Consider the following 18,071-nt stretch of genomic DNA (forward strand, 5'->3'; position numbering starts at 1 on the left):
CCCGACTGAAGAACTTGGAGTCCCATATTCAAGGACAGGAAGCATCCAGCATGGGAGAAAGATAGGCTGAAAGTCTAGGCCAGTCTCGTCTTTTCACGTTTTTCTGCCTGCTTTATATTCTAACCGTGCTGGCGGCTGATTAGATGGTACCTAGCTAGATTAAGGGTGGGTCTACCTTTCCCAGACCACTGATTCAAATGTTAATCTCCTTTGGCAACACCCTCACAGACACACCCGGGATCAATACTTTGCATCCTGCAATCCAATCAAGTTGACAGTAAGTATTAACCATCACACCAAGCTTTTGCTGGAGCCTCTTGATGACAATTTTGATTGAGTCAGAAGGATGAATTTCGCAGAGATGTTGCTTATATTAACAATTCATTGCACAGATGGAGGACCTGATGTCCACATCCAGCTGCAAATTTCTGCCTGCCTCCTGCCTCCAGGCTGATCTGGGGATGTGTTGGCCTCTCAGCATTATTGCCCATGCCCTAGTCTGGTAGAAGAGTGGTTTAAAAGTGTGACTGTTTTATTCTTCATAAGAATCAGGCTGCCTTGGTTGAAATTGTGGCCCCATCACTTTGCAAATTTGTGGCCTCTGGCAATCTATGGCACTTCACTGACCCATATATGTGATGGAGATAATGATACGGTTATTACAGGAGCACACTTGATGATAGATGTAAAGCACTCAGTACAATGCCTGTTTGTAGGAAGCATCTAATAAATTCTAGTTGCCAGTATAACTAAGCATTTGCCCTATTTTTCAAATGCTATTTTAGCCAGATCAAATAGGTAGGAAAAAGCCTGTCAATCATGAAGTTTATACTTTCCTGTTTCTAAAAAGGTACACTTCTAAAAATTTATATAATTCATTTATAGCTATTAACTTAAACTTGGAAAGTTTGGATATTTGGTCTGTCTTCACAAGTGTTTATCTGAGCCCTACCTCTCAAATTAACATGTATCACCATTGATGTGCATTATGTTGATTCTTATACCTATTATATGCATGTGTGAAACTAAGCCCCATAAAAACAGAATTTAGGCATTCCTGCTGAAAGGAAGTGAATTGAAGGGAAGAGAAGCAGAGCCTTTGCAAAGAGAAAATTGTCCTATCTCTCAACCAGTGTCAGAATGTGGAAATGTTTACAAAATGCTCATTAAAAGAAATAGGGATTGCAAGATAGAAACAAATTCTGGTGCACAAGTTTACACTAGGGAGATAAGAAAGGCTAGGCCCCTATAGGGGATTTTGTTATCCAATTACTGCAACCTGACTTTTAGGGGGAGAGGAAGAGTGGTAGGGGGAGGGAGAGAGAGAGGAAGAGTTTCCAAACTTGTCTCCAGTGACAGGAGACATTTACGTTCCACAAGATAAAACTGCCACTTAGAGCCCAGGGAAGCTAAACCTTCCTGGCTTGGCCTAGGAGCTCGAGCGGAGCCATGGGCTCTCTGGTCCTGACACTGTGCGCTCTTTTCTGCCTGGCAGCTTACTTGGTTTCTGGCAGCCCCATCATGAACCTAGAGCAGTCTCCTCTGGAAGAAGATATGTCCCTCTTTGGTGATGTTTTCTCAGAGCAAGACGGTGTCGACTTTAACACACTGCTCCAGAGCATGAAGGATGAGTTTCTTAAGACACTAAACCTCTCTGACATCCCCACGCAGGATTCAGCCAAGGTGGACCCACCAGAGTACATGTTGGAACTCTACAACAAATTTGCAACAGATCGGACCTCCATGCCCTCTGCCAACATCATTAGGAGTTTCAAGAATGAAGGTAAGTTTTTGCTGATGAAATTTCGCTAGGATTTTTTCAAGACACAATAAGTAAATTTACAATGCATGGGAATGATATAGGTAAGGGTAAATACATCTATATAAGGATGTTAAATACATACGGATACACAAAAACAAGGCACATTTTGTTCTATACCAATTATATAGTCATTTCAGGAACCTCGAAAAATACTTACAAACATCTTTTAATCCAAAGCCACAAAACATCTATCAATTTGACATCATAATTGGGTCCTTTTAAAAAATGTTAATTTGAACACCAACTAATACAAAGAATTAATGTTGGTCTACTGCCGTACCTTTGTCATTTTCCAAATAGGCCTTGATTGCCATATGGGCTTTTAATTAACTAAAAAATTTCTCAACTTCTACTTAGAATAAAAAGGGTAAAAACAGTCAAAAAACATCAAATTGTGATTTGTGTTTTGTTCAAACTTTTGATAAGTTTTTATTTTGTGACCTTATTTAAGAAATGTTCAAACAGGATGGAAATATATTTTAAAGATTCTTCCTAAGGCTGTGTTGTTTGATGTGTCATGTACATCCTTAAAGCACTGTTTACAGTTTCCAGGAAGTGTAGATGGCCCATTAATCATCCAGCTCATCATTTCCGTCTTTATAAAGAGCAACGTACAAGCTTTGAATTATTGGTGGGAAAAGTGTGTTTTCTTCTCTTAGGTCTTTAAATTTGGTAACTAAATCTAATGAGCTAGCAAGTTAATGTTTTTGTTTGTTTGTTTGATTGTTTGTTTGTTTTTTGGTTAATATGGTCCTAGTAGGAAAAAAAACCCCTGATATCTAGATATCTATAGTAGAAGCTGAAGGTCCAAAGGAACTAATTTAATATTTGCCAGTTATGCTTTTATAGTCACTAACCAGGTATAAAAGAAGCTTCCCATTAATATTGGCCAGATGTTCTTGAAAGAAGAAAGGTAATAGTGAAGAAATAGCTCAGGATTTGGAATTTTGAGAGCTGGTTGGCTTAGTGGTTGTGAATAATTAGCTGATGCCTCAGAGCCTCAATTTCCTCATCTATAAAGTGGGAGTAATAATACCTACATAACACAGTTGAGCGACTCAAAGGAGGTTACAGATAAGAAAGCACTCCATTTACTATGAAGTGCTGATCAAACTTTAGTGACTACTAATGAGTTACTTAATATTCTAGGTACTGGAATAAATGTTGAGTAGGTATTCCTTAGTCCCTAAGATATTATCTGCCTTTAAAATTGAGTTGGCTGCCAAAATTTATATTTCATAATATCTTTCTCATGGAAATGGCAAGTTGAGATTACAGATTCCTTTTGGAGGTGAGTCTGAATTGAAAATGAACAACTTCCTCCTGTAAGAACCCTCCCTAATACTTCTCAGCACTGAGCCCTAAGTGTCTGGCTCAGGGTGTGGGTGAGAAAATGTTGTTTGTATCCCCTGGAAAACTAGAAACGTTTTCCGTTCTCACTTCTCTCATAGAGTATCTGGATGATCCAGGTCAGGATGTGGAGTTTACGGTGCTTATTATTACTGGAGATTATTGAGGGCAGGAACACATCTCTTAGTAAACAACCCAGCCGCCAGCACCTCTGCCAGTCTGCAGGAAATGTGCAGCCTGAGGACAGAAATTGCACAGGGCATGCCCTGTTGGCTACTATTGCCTCTCTTCTGACTCTTTGGATCTGCTTAGTGCAGCTCCCTAGGACAGAAAGACCAAAAAAACTCCAAACCTACCCCATCTTGGGAAAAAAAAGTGCCACCTCCAAGGTGAAAAAAGCGTGCCCTCAGTTCCTAGCACTGCTCCTTTATCACCTTGTCATTTGGGGAAATCAGTTATCTGCATCGAGGCTTGATTTATTCTGGTGCAAAACGAGTAGAGAATCAATACCTGCATTATGGGGTCATTGTGAGAACCAGAGAAGATCATGCTTGCAAAGCACCTGGCATGAGAAATTTGTCAACAAACATTCGTTCTCTTGCCCTGAAATGTAACTCTTCCATCTATTGCTTACTGCATTTGCACATGCACAGAACTTCACAGTGAACTTACTTTTTCAAAACAGCTTTATTGAGGTATATTTGACTTATAAAAATATGACATATAAAAATATTGATGTATAAAAGTATAATCGCACATATTTAAAGTGTATAATTTGAAAGGTGTTGACATATGCAACATTCATTGAAACCATCACCACAATCAAGATCATGAATATATCCATTAACACCAAAAGCTTCCTTGTATACTTTGTAATGCCTTCCTCCCACTACAGTGAGCTCTTATTTTATACTTTTCTCCTGGGTAGAGCAACCAGCCTACTCTTCCATGTTCCCTGTCCATGGGGAGTCAAGTCTCTTCCCTTCTTAGAGTGGAAGAATAACTCCCAAGCCCAACCCAAGAGCTTGATGATGGATTAAGGTCATATGTCACGCCCATAAATCAATTTAGTCTGGTGCCTAGAATCATCAACTAATCAATATTTTTAAAGCACTACCTCTGTTTAAGCCATCGTAGTAGGATAGAGACATAGAAGGGAGTTTTGAGCCATTCAAACCAGGAGGATGGCAATCTAGTTGGGAAAATCCATTCATAAAAAGATGGCTGAAATATAAGGATGTAAATGACAAGGATCAAAGGAGATATAAAGTGATCAAATGATTTCAGAGGGGAGAGGAGGGAACTTTCAGATGAGAAGTAAGGGAGGCTTTTATAGGAGATGTCAGAGCTGGATAGGTGGAGGTGAGGTGAAAGGGCTTTCCAAGGGTCAGAAGAACATGTGAAAAGGTGAAAATTGCAGGGAAAAAAAGAGTGTTTTGACAGGTGGTAAAGATATGAATGTAGTTAAAACAGAAGGGTTTACAAATCCATTCAATTGTTCACAAATATTATTGGGTAATCACAATGTTCCATGCACTGTGGAGGACGTATGTAAGCTATGGCTGATCAGGAGGTTAAGACCCAGATATAGCTGGTCTTGAGAGCCATGCCAGGGAGTTTAAATTTATTCTGTAGGTCAGCATTTCCCACTAGCAGTGTGTAAGATTAATTTAGGTGGTACCCAAAGAAAGCTATTAATCATGTGAAATTATTGTATATTTTTCTTAGTATGGATTTTTAGCAAACACACATAAATATCACCTCAAATCTCTCCTTTAATGAATTGTGTTGCTTAGGAACAGTCTAAAATAGATAATAAGTATAAAATAATTAGATCAAATTAAAGAAAAATATTAAAAGATTACAATCTGAAACAGGGACTCACTGAGATCATGAACTAAGTATAAACTTGGGGAAATGCTGCCAATGATGACAGAGAACCCCCCGTTGGTGGTCCTTAGCATCTTCGGTGCCATGGAGTCCTTTGATAATCTGATGGCAAATGCCTTCAGGGCTTCCTTGTAGACTCATTACCTGAGGCAAGTGTGCAGGAGCTTTGGGCTCACTGTGAAATATTCAGATAGGAAGTCAACATGATAGTATTTGGAAGTATGCTTCTAAGACTAAAGGACTTTTACAGAGTTGATTCATAAACATTATTGAGTGAGTTATACATGTCACGCCCCATGCCAGGTGCTAGGGGTACAAGACTAAGGCAACCAATCTAGTCCCAGGATTCATTTTCTCCCATTCCTCTTTATAGAGGACCATATAACCAGCAGTCAATTGCTGAGACCCTCTTGGTTTATGGCTGTCTTATTGGCCTTGTCAGGCTTTGTTGCCTAGAACAGAAGTCAGCAAGTTTCTACTGTAAAGGGCCAGACAGATAATAACTATTTTAAGCTTTGCAGGCTATATGTTCTTTGTTGTATCTATTTAACTCTGCCATTATAGTGCAAAAGTAGCCACAGACAATACAAAAACAATGGATGAGGCTGTGTTCCAATAAAACTTTATTTCCAAAAGCAGGTAGCAGGCCCATATTGGCCCATAGGCTATAGTTTACCAACCTCTGATCTAAATGGAGGTCTTTTAGGAAGACCAGTGTCCAGCCAACTGTGTGGGGATCTCCACCCACTACAAACACAAATATTAAAAAACCATGAAGTCCTCATCCCCGAAAAGCTTCAAGAAAGGAACAATCACCACATGTCCCATTTGGTGGCATTTTGTTTGTTAGGAAATTTGGGGACTTGCCCACACAATCTCCAAGGTCCCTCCCAGTTCTGTAATTCTGTGGCTGATGAGCTATTCAAGCAAGGTTGGCTGAGTTTTATGCCATCCATTAGACCCCCATTTTCCATTTTAGTCTTGGCAGCTGAACTCTTTTGGGCATTCTACCACTGACCTTTTGGGATTTCCTGTGTCACAGAATGCTGACATTGTGTTCGTTCTCATTGATTTTCTCCCTTCATTCTTTCTGCAGTAAGCTTTGTGCATGGGAAGGCCTTCTTATTACATAAATAAGCATCTGTTTTTCCCTGAGACCCACTGCAAACCTGATTTTTGCAAATTTCTTTTTTCAGATCTGTTTTCCCAGCCGGTCAGTTTTAATGGGCTCCGAAAATACCCCCTCCTCTTCAATGTGTCCATTCCTCACCATGAAGAGGTCATGATGGCTGAACTTAGGCTATACACACTGGTGCAAAGGGATCGTATGATATACGATGGAGTAGACCGGAAAATTACCATTTTTGAAGTGCTGGAGAGCAAAGGGGATAATGAGGGAGAAAGAAACATGCTGGTCTTGGTGTCTGGGGAGATCTATGGAACCAACAGTGAGTGGGAGACTTTTGATGTCACAGATGCCATCAGACGTTGGCAAAAGTCAGGCTCATCCACCCACCAGCTGGAGGTCCACATTGAGAGCAAACACGATGAAGCCGAGGATGCCAGCAGTGGACGGCTAGAAATAGACACCAGTGCCCAGAATAAGCATAACCCTTTGCTCATCGTGTTTTCTGATGACCAAAGCAGTGACAAGGAGAGGAAGGAGGAACTGAATGAAATGATTTCCCATGAGCAACTTCCAGAGCTGGACAACTTGGGCCTGGATAGCTTTTCCAGTGGACCTGGGGAAGAGGCTTTGTTGCAGATGAGATCAAACATCATCTATGACTCCACTGCCCGAATCAGAAGGAATGCCAAAGGAAACTACTGTAAGAGGACCCCGCTCTACATCGACTTCAAGGAGATTGGGTGGGACTCCTGGATCATCGCTCCGCCTGGATACGAAGCCTATGAATGCCGTGGTGTTTGTAACTACCCCCTGGCAGAGCATCTCACACCCACAAAGCATGCAATTATCCAGGCCTTGGTCCACCTCAAGAATTCCCAGAAAGCTTCCAAAGCCTGCTGTGTGCCCACAAAGCTAGAGCCCATCTCCATCCTCTATTTAGACAAAGGCGTCGTCACCTACAAGTTTAAATACGAAGGCATGGCCGTCTCCGAATGTGGCTGTAGATAGAAGAAGAGTCCTATGGCTTATTTAATAACTGTAAATGTGTATATTTGGTGTTCCTATTTAATGAGATTATTTAATAAGGGTGTACAGTAATAGAGGCTTGCTGCCTTCAGGAAATGGACAGGTCAGTTTGTTGTAGGAAATGCATATTTTCCTCTCCAGTTAAGTCCCTTTCAATCTGTTTTCTCTTTGGACTTGCCATTTCCTGGCAATGCCACCTCCCTGTTGATTTGAAAACAACCCCTAGGCAAAATACAGTGTCAAAAGACACACACTTGTGTATGTATATTTGTACATACATGAACTTACAAAAATCTTTTGGTTCTATGCAGGCAGGTTATACTCATCTACATGCATGACTCACTCAAATGTGTGCATATTAAAGGCCAACGGTATGTTCTCTGTTACCTCTTCTCTGAGTAGGATTTAAGTCAAGATAATTGGCATCAGGGTTTTAATCATCCTAGGAAGTATTACCCTTCCTAAATACTCTGGAAATGTAAGTGTAGCTTTTGTCAGTTGAGTTTCTGTAGTTGCTCAGAGAGGAGGGGCCTGGCAAAGGATGCTTGAAGGGAAGGGTTAATTGATACAGAAACCAAATGGACTTAAGAGGACTTAGAGGTACAACAGGAAAAAATGAACCCATGGAGGACCAATGTGCTCCAGAGGGCAACTCCTGGTCAAGGCAGGAAAACAGAAGAAACCAGCATGAAATCTGTTCCTGAGACAATAGGAAAGCAAGGCCATGAGTACTGGCCATTGCTGCTGCAGAGAGTAGAGGGGTTGGGAGGGCACTTGAAGGGGAGAAAGGAAGAAAGGGAAGAGGATATTGATGTTATCCTCAGAGGCTATCCTCAGATGTGTCTGTAAAACCAAAAGTGGTTCTATTTAAAGAATTAAATCTTTTGGACAAAATAGAAGTATCAAAGACTAAGAGGAGGAAAATCAGAAGGGGTCTGTCTGTTGGAAGAAAGGATGTTAATATCTTTCTTCACCTGTTAACACTGTTCCCTTGTCTCAGCACCCCTGCTTTCCTCTGCTCCATCTTCTTCCTTCCCTCTTTCTTCTTTGCCCTAGTGCCTCTCACCTTCCTCCCATCCCTGTGTCCCTGCTCTTCCCTGGCCTTCATGATGCATGCTGTGAACTGTAAAGGGACACCTAAGTGCCTTTGCTCTCAGGGTGAAAGGAGTTAGTGTTCTAATTTCTAAATCTTCCTGTGATATTTAATTTGATTTTATTTTAATAATATCCTTTATCAAATGTTTTGTTCATGAAGAATACTTAGATATAAGAGAAAAGAAAACCAGAATAAGTAAGTATAAGAAAAAGAAAACCAGAGTCCAAATGAATGGATTTAAATAAACGAATTTATGAATAGACACACAAGCAAATGACTCAAAAGCCAAGCCTGAATTTTGAAATCATGATTGTTTCATGGTAGAAACCCAGTAACTTTCCCATCTTCTCATCTTACCATCTTCCCATTTTGCAACTGGCCAGGACTGAAAGTGGTGAGGAAGTGTTCTGCACAGGAAGGGTCCGGTGGGTTTTCCTGGCAGGTGGCAGCCTCCAGTCTTAACCCCTAACCATTTCCCTCTACCTGGCAAGCATATTCCGGGCTTTGTGCAGGAGGAACCAGAGCAGAGCAGAGCAGTTTCCAAACTGTTCCAGCATCTCCAGGCAGGGAACATGGATGGTTCCTGTTAGAACCAGGAATGTGGTTTCCAGTACGTCATCCCCCATTCACCCCTACTCATCTTAAGGAATGCTTCCTTAAGAAGTCTGACACTTTTTTCTTTTTTTTACCCTGGAAAACAATCAGTCCCCTTTTACAAATCTCTTAAGGTTATAAACTCAAACTGCACTAGACAATAGAGGCAAGGAAAACTATTTTGAAGAAGGCCCAATTTGAACCTCAGCTCGCTAGATCTGTTGTCTGCTGGGTGAATCCTGGGGAATTCATTGCTCGTGGAAGAGTGGTGTTTTGACCGTCAGTGGGTATACAGTGATTGATGCTTTGAGAAAGCCATGCAACTCAGAATCACTATTTGTGGAACAGCCTCCATATAACATGATGTGTGTATGTGTGTGTGATGTATAGCTGGCTTTGAATAACCACGCTTAATACCCTCAGTGGAACGTGGTGCATCCTTCATACTCCATGGTACACAATGTATACTCACATACTCCAAGGTACTTCTTATCCTTTCTAAAGGACACTGTAATAGATACACAGTAAAACCTCAGCTGACCAGGATAGTCCTGGTTAGATAAAAATTAAGCAAATTTTCTTTATGTCTAATACATATGACAGTGGTGTGCTGGTAAATCCCTTACAACCAGCAATCCAGGGGGAGAAAAAGCCCTGATTTGTGGATTTCAATGCTGTAAACGCTCCTACATGGTCTATCTTGAGCTACCAAGGTGATGTCAACTGGCTTGCGAAACTTCTAAAACCTAAGTCAGCTCTTGGGAGCTGTGCACTGGTGCTGGCACACCGCTGACATTTAGTATCCCACTGACATTAGCACACCGCTGACATTAGCACCCTGATACTAGAATGTTAAGGATGTGCCAGCCCTGCTTTCCACTGTGTGCGCTGCTGGCTCTGGGCTTCTGGAGAAATCTTGTCTCGAGCACTTATAGTCACTCTTCTGTTAAAGAGATATGAAAATATAGGCTGTTGGCGATCAGGCTGCATAGCCCAGTTGTTTCTTTCTGCCCATCCAGATGTAAACCTGCATTTCTATGATTTTCTGCTTCCCTGTGGAAAGGGAGTGCAGAGAGCAATACATTGTTATTCAAATGTTGCTAGTTGTATTTTTTTTGCTTTTTGTCAGAAAGTGAAAAGACACAGCCCGTAGAGGAGTTCTCCCAGCTCCCACCGGAACCCCGGCAGCACACCGGTGTCACTTTCAACTCCTGCATTGACAGGAAGCCAGAATATTGTCAGATCCTTAAAAAGGTAGAATCTTACTAATGTTTCTCTGGTCATAGACCTTCTTCTAGGTCCCATGCCAGTTTTTTTCCCCCTTTTATTGCAGAATTATCATCACTGAAGTTGATATAGCTAAACAACTCTTGAGGAGAATTATAGCAGAGGGACTTGGGCAGCCCACAGCCAAAATATTCATGTAAGAGTTTCTAGGCTTCCCACTATTTATTGATTGATATATTTATTTTTGTAAAATATTGTAGAATACCAAATATTTTATTTTTATGTCTGTGATTCCCTTTTGGATAGAGAGTCTTCTGGGCTTCAGAGTATGGCTCACATATAATATATGGCCTGTATTTCCATCTCTCTCTTTTTGCATCAGAATATTCTATTGGTTTAAGGAATCTTGCCATAGCTTGCCATAATTTTGTATATTTGTGTCTTGTAGGCATGCTGTGCCTACAAGCATGCTTTGTAGTATATTTTCTGATTTGTAAATAGTACAGTTTTAACTGAAGTGTAGATGTTCCAGGAAATATTTAACCAATACATTGTCATGCAGTTTCATAAAGTGATGTTGTCAGTCTATCATGAGAAGCAAATATTGTCAGGCTGTGAGAGAATGTGATTGCTACTCAGTAAATGGAGATGCTATTTAAATGAATCTTTTCATCCCCCAAATCTGGTACTTCCCCTCTGAATTCACCTGTTGCCTTCACTGACCCAGAAATTCAGAGATGTGATTGGTCAAATTCATTTGTAATTGGACCAATTACTTTGTAAATGTCAAAAATGTTAGCTTAGTGATTTCCAAAAGAGTCAGCCCCAAAGTGCCGAATTCTTTCCTGATGTGTAAATTTTGGTCCGGGGAATTAATGACAAAAACCTTTTTTTTTAAAGAACTGTTACTAAATGTTTCAGTATTTGTTATGATTTATATTCTTCAAGTAAAAGATATTTTCATATAAGAGAATTTTATGTATTCTTCTTACTTGATTCATCAACAGATTATGAAGCCTAGCAGTGTTCTGGCAAAACCTTTTTAACTTGCCTAGAACACAGAAGGGATGTTGCCCTTTTTAAGGTTGTAGATCTTTTCGGAGTCACTGTGGGTCATTCTCAACCCTTTGCAGTTCTGCAAGCTCACATATGGTGCAAGAGGAAATGCTGGTATGACTCTGTGCATTTTCTTGCCCCCAAACAGGAACAGTTGATTTCATACATTAAATGGAAGGTAGATGTGACTATGGAAGAGAAGTACACAGGGGTGTTTCTGCATGTGGAATATTTGTCATAAGTTAAAAACCCATCATGGAATAACTGTTTGTTGTGATCAGCATGTTTTTATCACACATGGGCACTGGTTTTGTGAGCACCTGGCTTGATAGTGGTGGGGCGGCCAATGTGCCAGCGCCCACCTACTGAGCATTCATGGACATTGGAAATCAGCGAACACCACAGACACACCGAATCAGCTGATGCACGGTCATGTTCTGGGGTAAAACCTGTTCATTATCCATGTCCAGATTTGTATAGTTATCACTAGACTAAAATGAAGATGGAAATAAATATTTTACCCTGTGTTCATGAACCAAATGTGTGCCTTCAGAGTCTTTTTAAGTAAAATAAAAAAATTATTTTGGTGATAATTATTTGCAGCTTATTTTTCCTTGAGGTAAGGTATTTAATTTTGCACACACCCCACTTTTTCATGTTTCTACTTGATAACACATCCCGATGGAATAAAACTAATTGCTATATTAATAAAGAATGGTCTGAAGAAACCATAAGTTGTTTTTGGCTTGTAACTGACCTCAGTAGAGAGTGGGATTTTGTAGCTCCATGGTTCTCCCACTTTATATGACTTTGTGTAATTCCCATTAATGCCACAGGCATTCATAGAAAATACAATTGGCTCCCTTTTGTCAGTAGCTGGGAAATATTTCTTCTTTGAATACCAAAGGAGGCAGTTTAGAGGTAACAGTCCTGGCCAACAGACAGACCTTGCTGCTTTTTCAAGAAGGAAATTCATTCTTATGGCAGAATGTGGAATTTGAAGGGCATAGGGACAGCCCCAGGTAGAATAAAATCTCTTCCACCAGAAAATCACCTGCATCACTTTTTTTGAGGGGAAGCCTCCAGTGTCTCAGCTGGCAGGCTGAATCTGGCAAGTGTGTCGGAGGGAAGCACAGCCTTCATCCCTGGATGAGCACTGATAAGGTAAGACAGGGCTCTCCCATGGAGGAAAGGGAGCTAAGAGCCCAAGATGGGGCTGAGCCCAGGACTGGACTAAACAGACCTGAAAAGCCACTCGTGTAATTTGATTTTGAATTCTTTAGCAACCTATCCATTCTCTTCTTTAAATAAGTCCATTTATAAAAGTCTGTCACAATGTGGGCTCTGGAACCCATCTCTGCAATTGGTTTGACCTGATCACAGCTATGCTGGACCAGCCGCCTTGTTCTGGGATTTCTTTCCTACTGATACAGCCTGGAATTGCACTAGGCAGACACACAGCTGCAAGTTATTTGGGGGGTAGTTTGTTTACAAAGTAAGACAAAATTATTTTCAAAGCTCACATTATACATTTATAATATGTTACAGGTTCTAATAGTATTCCTGATGTGAATTGAACTTTGTGGTATGGGGAAATCATGCCATGAGATCTCTGCATGTGACTCCAGTCACATGAACGAGAACCCACTTCTGTATAGAAGTGACTATTTGTAAATAAGCGGCCTATTTGGAGAAGGTGAGAGCTTGTTAACTTGGGTGGTTTAAATGGATTATGTGATTATCTCCGACTCACTCTCCTGAACTGTCAGTTTACAAGAAACAGCTCCTGCCCTCTCTTAACCTTCCTCAGACCATTCACACAGATCTAAAGTAGCTCATCTCATTCCAAGAAGAAAGCCCAGAAATGCATAGACAATGCAATACATTTTTACTCTTAAATGTGATTCTGAGAATCTTATAAAAAATTTAGGCCACTCAGTTCAAATTAAGATTGATGGGAGGTGTGAAGTACCATTGTCAACTCAAGATTTGCTAGAAAGTTTTCACACACAGAACACTGAGCCCACTTCCTTGCACAGCATGGGAACGGTTTTAGAAAATTTAGTTCTAACTCCTTATTAGTATCTCGCCTAAAATGCGTACCATAACCTTACTAATTATGAGGAAACATCAGATGAACCTATTTTAAGAAGATTCTGCACTCTTAAAAAGTCAATGAAAGGCAAAGAAAAGACTAAAGAAGCGTGACAACTAAGTGCAGTATGTGGTCCTGAATTGGATCCTAGACCCCTCAAAAACTGGCCAAAAGCACATTATCTTTTTGTTAAGTCCACTGCTACCACAGCTGGTAGAGAGTCCAACTTCATCCATTGTATGCTCTCAAATGACATTCATTTGTAAAAATCTTCTGCATGGTTATTGCTCTTTTTCTGAAACTGTGAGAAGCTATACAGGAGTAACTAGGCTTTTGCTCAATGCAATGTCCAAGAAGCAGGCAGACAGCATTAAAAATGAAACCTTTCTTTTCTCAGTAGCCAAACTCAATGCAAGGAACAGAGTTGAAGGGAAATTGTTCATCACATGGCAAACCTGATGTTAATAAATGAGCTGCAATAAAACATTTTCCTGAAATAACCAAACTCAACATGCTTTTCAGGCAATAAGCCATCTGTTTCAAGTGTTTAGAAAACGGATCTCCAATCACTGGTAGTTTAAACTTCCTTATACCCCAGTTCAATGTTTGATAAGCAAAGAGTGCTAACAGGATGGGAACTGAGTTACTATATTAAGAAACCCAGCAAGAACAAAAACCAGCCCCCTGCAGCTATTTTGTTTATGCTCCAGACCCATCTGTTTTAATTAACGTAATATTTACATGAGACCAGCTCCTGTTACGTCTTTTGCTGCAAATATTGCATGTTTTATTCTTTGTTGTTGTTGTTGTTCTTTCTTTTAAAAGAGATCCTGCAAAAGCACAGTTGCAGACTATGCCTGAGCGAGGTGTACGCCGGGGAATTACACCTGCATTCTAGCTCCCCAGGTCCAGGCTCACCTGCTTTGTGCAGTTTGGGGTCAGATATCAGGTTGCCAGATGAAATACAGGATGTCCAATTAAATATGAATCTAAGATCAAACCATGAGTAGTTTGTTTAGTATAAGTCTGTCTTAAATGTTGTACAGAACATACTTATACTAAATAATGTTGGTTGACTACCTGAAATTCAAATTTGGTTGGATGTTTTTATCTGCTAAATCTGGCAGCTTAAGTCAGGTATTGCTCAGAAGGTTACATGAGTGGAAAGATCCAGAGAAAGATGAAGTCGTTTGCCTTTCTATGCCTAGAAGGGCTATTCAGAAGATGACTAATCACAAAGCATTAATTTGTTTACACTAAACAAATTATTCTAGTAAGGTTCATCATTGAAGAATAGCTTTGAGATTTGAAGTGGAAATCCCCTTGACCATGTCTGCCAATGCTAAAAACAGTAGTAACACCCCAAAATCATCATCCCCAGTTTATACGTGAAGAAATTGAGTCACAGTGAAGAAGGCATACTCTTAGAGGTCATTCAACCAGGCAGAAGCAGAAGTAGGATTGCGAACCCAAGCAGCTCACTTCCAGCAACCAAGCCCTTCCCTGCTCTGCCATGCTGCCTTCTACTTAAAACCACAAAAGTAGTGAACTTTCACATCCATTTTCCTACAAAATCTGTCAACAAACTGGAAACCCCCAAGCTTTAGCCAGGCGACACTGAGTGGGCCTCATACCTCAGGATCCAGGCTGCCTACCATACTTCCATCCCTCCCCTGGGGCTTTTTCCTGTCTCTTGCTTTCCTTCCCTCTTTGGAGCTGTTCTTCACTACTACATCTTTAAGAGTTTTCTCCCTGCAATACAGGTGCTTCCTCTTCTTGCCCTTTCTCAATGTATGGGTCCCATAGGTTAAGAGCTCACTGAGAATTCTGCAGAGATAGACACGGAGTGATGACAAGGACAGAGCAGAGTCACATGCACAGGTTGGATAACCCTATAGAGACCCTGGGACACTCATTTGGTCTCTGAGTCCTCTCGGCTCCTCATCAGAATTGCCCAGACATTTCTGTCAAGGCTGGGAGCCTAGAAGGTGTTGGCTGTGAGACCAGGATGCTCAGCCCACAGCTCAAGGAGGAATCAGGCTGACACTGCTGGCTAATCTCATGCCCCAAACATTCTGCCAGGGTCCTGGCCAGCTATGTCTTTTCAGGATTTTCCCCTCCCTCTCTTATGAAATCTGTCTGTCAACTAACTGGAAACTCCCAACCCTTAGTGAGGAGACACCACATGGACCTGAGAGGTTTTTCTTTCCTCCTCGACCCCCACTGGGGAAGAGACATGTTTCCCCAGAACTTCAGAAGATTCTCAACTGAACTGACTGACATTTTCACTACCTTTCCTGGGAGTCTTTCCAACACCAAGTCCTGAAAACCCTACCCTCAAAGATTCTCTTTTTTTATGTTGACTTCACCTATTTTAGATTTTGCTATATTCATTAAAAGTGAAATTCCTGGAGAAAAGGCTATGCACATTTAAAATATATAATTCTGAGAGATACTACCAAAAATGACTCTCCAAAACTTTACATCAAATTATAATCCATCAGCTGTGTATAAGAGTACTATTTCTATAATTTCCAATATTCAATACTATTGCTTTTCTCAATGGACCCTGTTATGGATAGAATTGTGTTCCCCCAGAAAGATATGTTGAATCCCTAACCCCACATACCTTAGAATGTGACATTATTTGGAAATAGGGTCTTCATAGAGGTAATCAAGTTAAAATGAGATCCTTAGGGTAGACTGTAACCCAATATGACTGTTGTCCTTACAGAAAGGGCAAATTTGGACACAGAGACAGTTGGAACACAGGGAGAATGCCATTGAACATGAAGGTAAGGATTGCAGTGATGCTCCTACAAGTCAAAGAACACCAAAGATTGCCAGCAAATCACCAGAAACTATGGGCGAGGCATAGAACAGATTCCCCCTCACGACTATCAGAAAGAACCAACCAAGCCTACACCTTGATCTTGGACTTCTAGCTTCTGAAACTGAGAGATGAATAAATTTCTGTTGTTTAGACCAGTTTGTGATACACTGTTACAACCGGTCTAGAAAATTGTTACAGATGCTAAGTACAATAATTCCTTGTTATACATTTATTTCTTTAATGATTTAAATTGACTTAAAATTAAAATTTAATTATTTAGTGATTGGTGAGTTTGAACATATTTTGACATATTTCCTGACCAGTTTTCTTCATTTCATAAATAAACTTTTCCTTTTACCCAGTGTTCATATTTTTCTAGCTAATTTGTTGGAATTCTATGTATTATGCACAATTAATCCTTTGTTATATGCTGTGGATAGTTTTCCCAGTTTGTTGCTCATCTTTTAACTTTTTAAAAATAATACATTTTGTTGTTTAAAAAGTTTACATTTTTATTTAGTCAAATCTTTCAGTCTTTCCCTTTGTGGCTTCTTCACTTAGGTGCCTCATACTTAGAAGTGGTTTCTCCATTTCAAAATTATTACAAGGTTTTGTTGGCAAAATAACTGTCATTTTTGGCCTGGCCTAATGAAACTGCCAAGGGAATAAGAAAAGGTAGAGGGAAAAGGAAAGTGTTTTCTATTTTGTCTCTTCCTTGGACTATCCTAGACCAAGTTCACATCATCTGAGCCTGGAAGAAGCTTAAAGCCTTACTTTCTCTTGGGAGAGTTCTTGGAAAACCTCTCAATCTGCAGTTCCTGTGACTTGAGGCCTGGGTGCTTACTCCTGCAAAGCCCAGAGAACCTGCAGACCAGCCAGGCTCCTCTGTGCTAATGTCCCCTTATGCCTCCAGGCAGTCTTATCGGATGGTGCCATGATATCGTTGTCTATCACTGTGTAACAAACCACACCCAGACAGTGCTTTCGATAATAACAATCATTTATTTTGCTCATGAATCTGATGGTTGATTCAGATGGGCTTAAGGAGAATATTCTCCCTTGAGATCTCATATCATCTGATGGTAACAGGGATGCCATCATTTTGAAGGCCCTGGGTTGGGGCTTCTTAGATCTCTCTGTCTGTTCCCTCCACGCTGTCTTTCTACACAGCTACCTCAGGGTAACCAGACTTTCTGTTCAGAAAAGAGAGAGAGAGAGAGAGAGAGAGAGAGAGAGAGAGAGACTGTATTGGCTTTTATTACCTAACCCTGAGAGCCATGCAGCGTTACTTTCTCCTCACCCCGTGTGGTAGGACTGAGTCACAAGACCAGCTTATAATCAAGGGGAGGAGAATTAGATTCCACCTCCTGATGGGAAGTGTGCTGATGAATCTTCAGACATCTTTAAAAACTCTCACAGATAAATTGTGAGAATCCTCCAAATGGATTCTCTCTCTTGTGTGTACTGCCTGTGCAGGGTCTATAGGAAACACCCCTATCTTCCTTGCCTTGATGAACCCTAAGGGTGCAAGCCAGTCCCTGCTCAACAATAGCTTCTCTTCTTCACTCCTCCACCAGACCAGGCTGCCAGGCTCTCTCTTGACCTCAGATTTCTGAGTGGGCTCAGACTGGAGTCCTCCCTGCCCCCCACCCCCAAATGTAGAAACACATATCAAGTTATCCCAGGGGTACCATTTGAACAACTCTTCCTGTACCTGAAGTGAAGGGCAGACATTCCTCCTTCCCTCCCCTAAATCCCAACAATCAGAGCTTGGCTAAGTAAATTAAGATTCACCCAGAAATGAGTGTGTTGACTAAAATCAAGTTTTGAAGAATACTTGTAGGCATGGCAAATATTCCTTAATGGGATAACAATTTTTCTTAAGTCAAATCATGACAGGTCTTTAAAATTTGGTGACCCAAGCTAAATGATGTATTTAAGCTAGAGCCAAAG

At 40.7% G+C, this 18,071-nt stretch overlaps 1 protein-coding gene across 1 annotated transcript; it reads left to right on the forward strand.

Moving 5' to 3' along the window:
- The first annotated feature begins 1,348 nt into the window (after positions 1-1,348).
- Positions 1,349-11,921, forward strand: BMP10 (bone morphogenetic protein 10). Its single transcript, XM_525772.6, has 2 exons — positions 1,349-1,783; positions 6,259-11,921. The coding sequence occupies exons 1-2, from the start codon at positions 1,450-1,452 to the stop codon at positions 7,197-7,199; spliced, it is 1,275 nt and encodes a 424-aa protein (XP_525772.1). The 5' UTR covers positions 1,349-1,449; the 3' UTR covers positions 7,200-11,921.
- The last annotated feature ends 6,150 nt before the right edge of the window (positions 11,922-18,071 follow it).

The sequence above is a fragment of the Pan troglodytes genome, chromosome 12, assembly GCF_028858775.2.
Source record: "Pan troglodytes isolate AG18354 chromosome 12, NHGRI_mPanTro3-v2.0_pri, whole genome shotgun sequence".
In the NCBI taxonomy this organism is placed as follows: Eukaryota; Metazoa; Chordata; class Mammalia; order Primates; family Hominidae; genus Pan; species Pan troglodytes.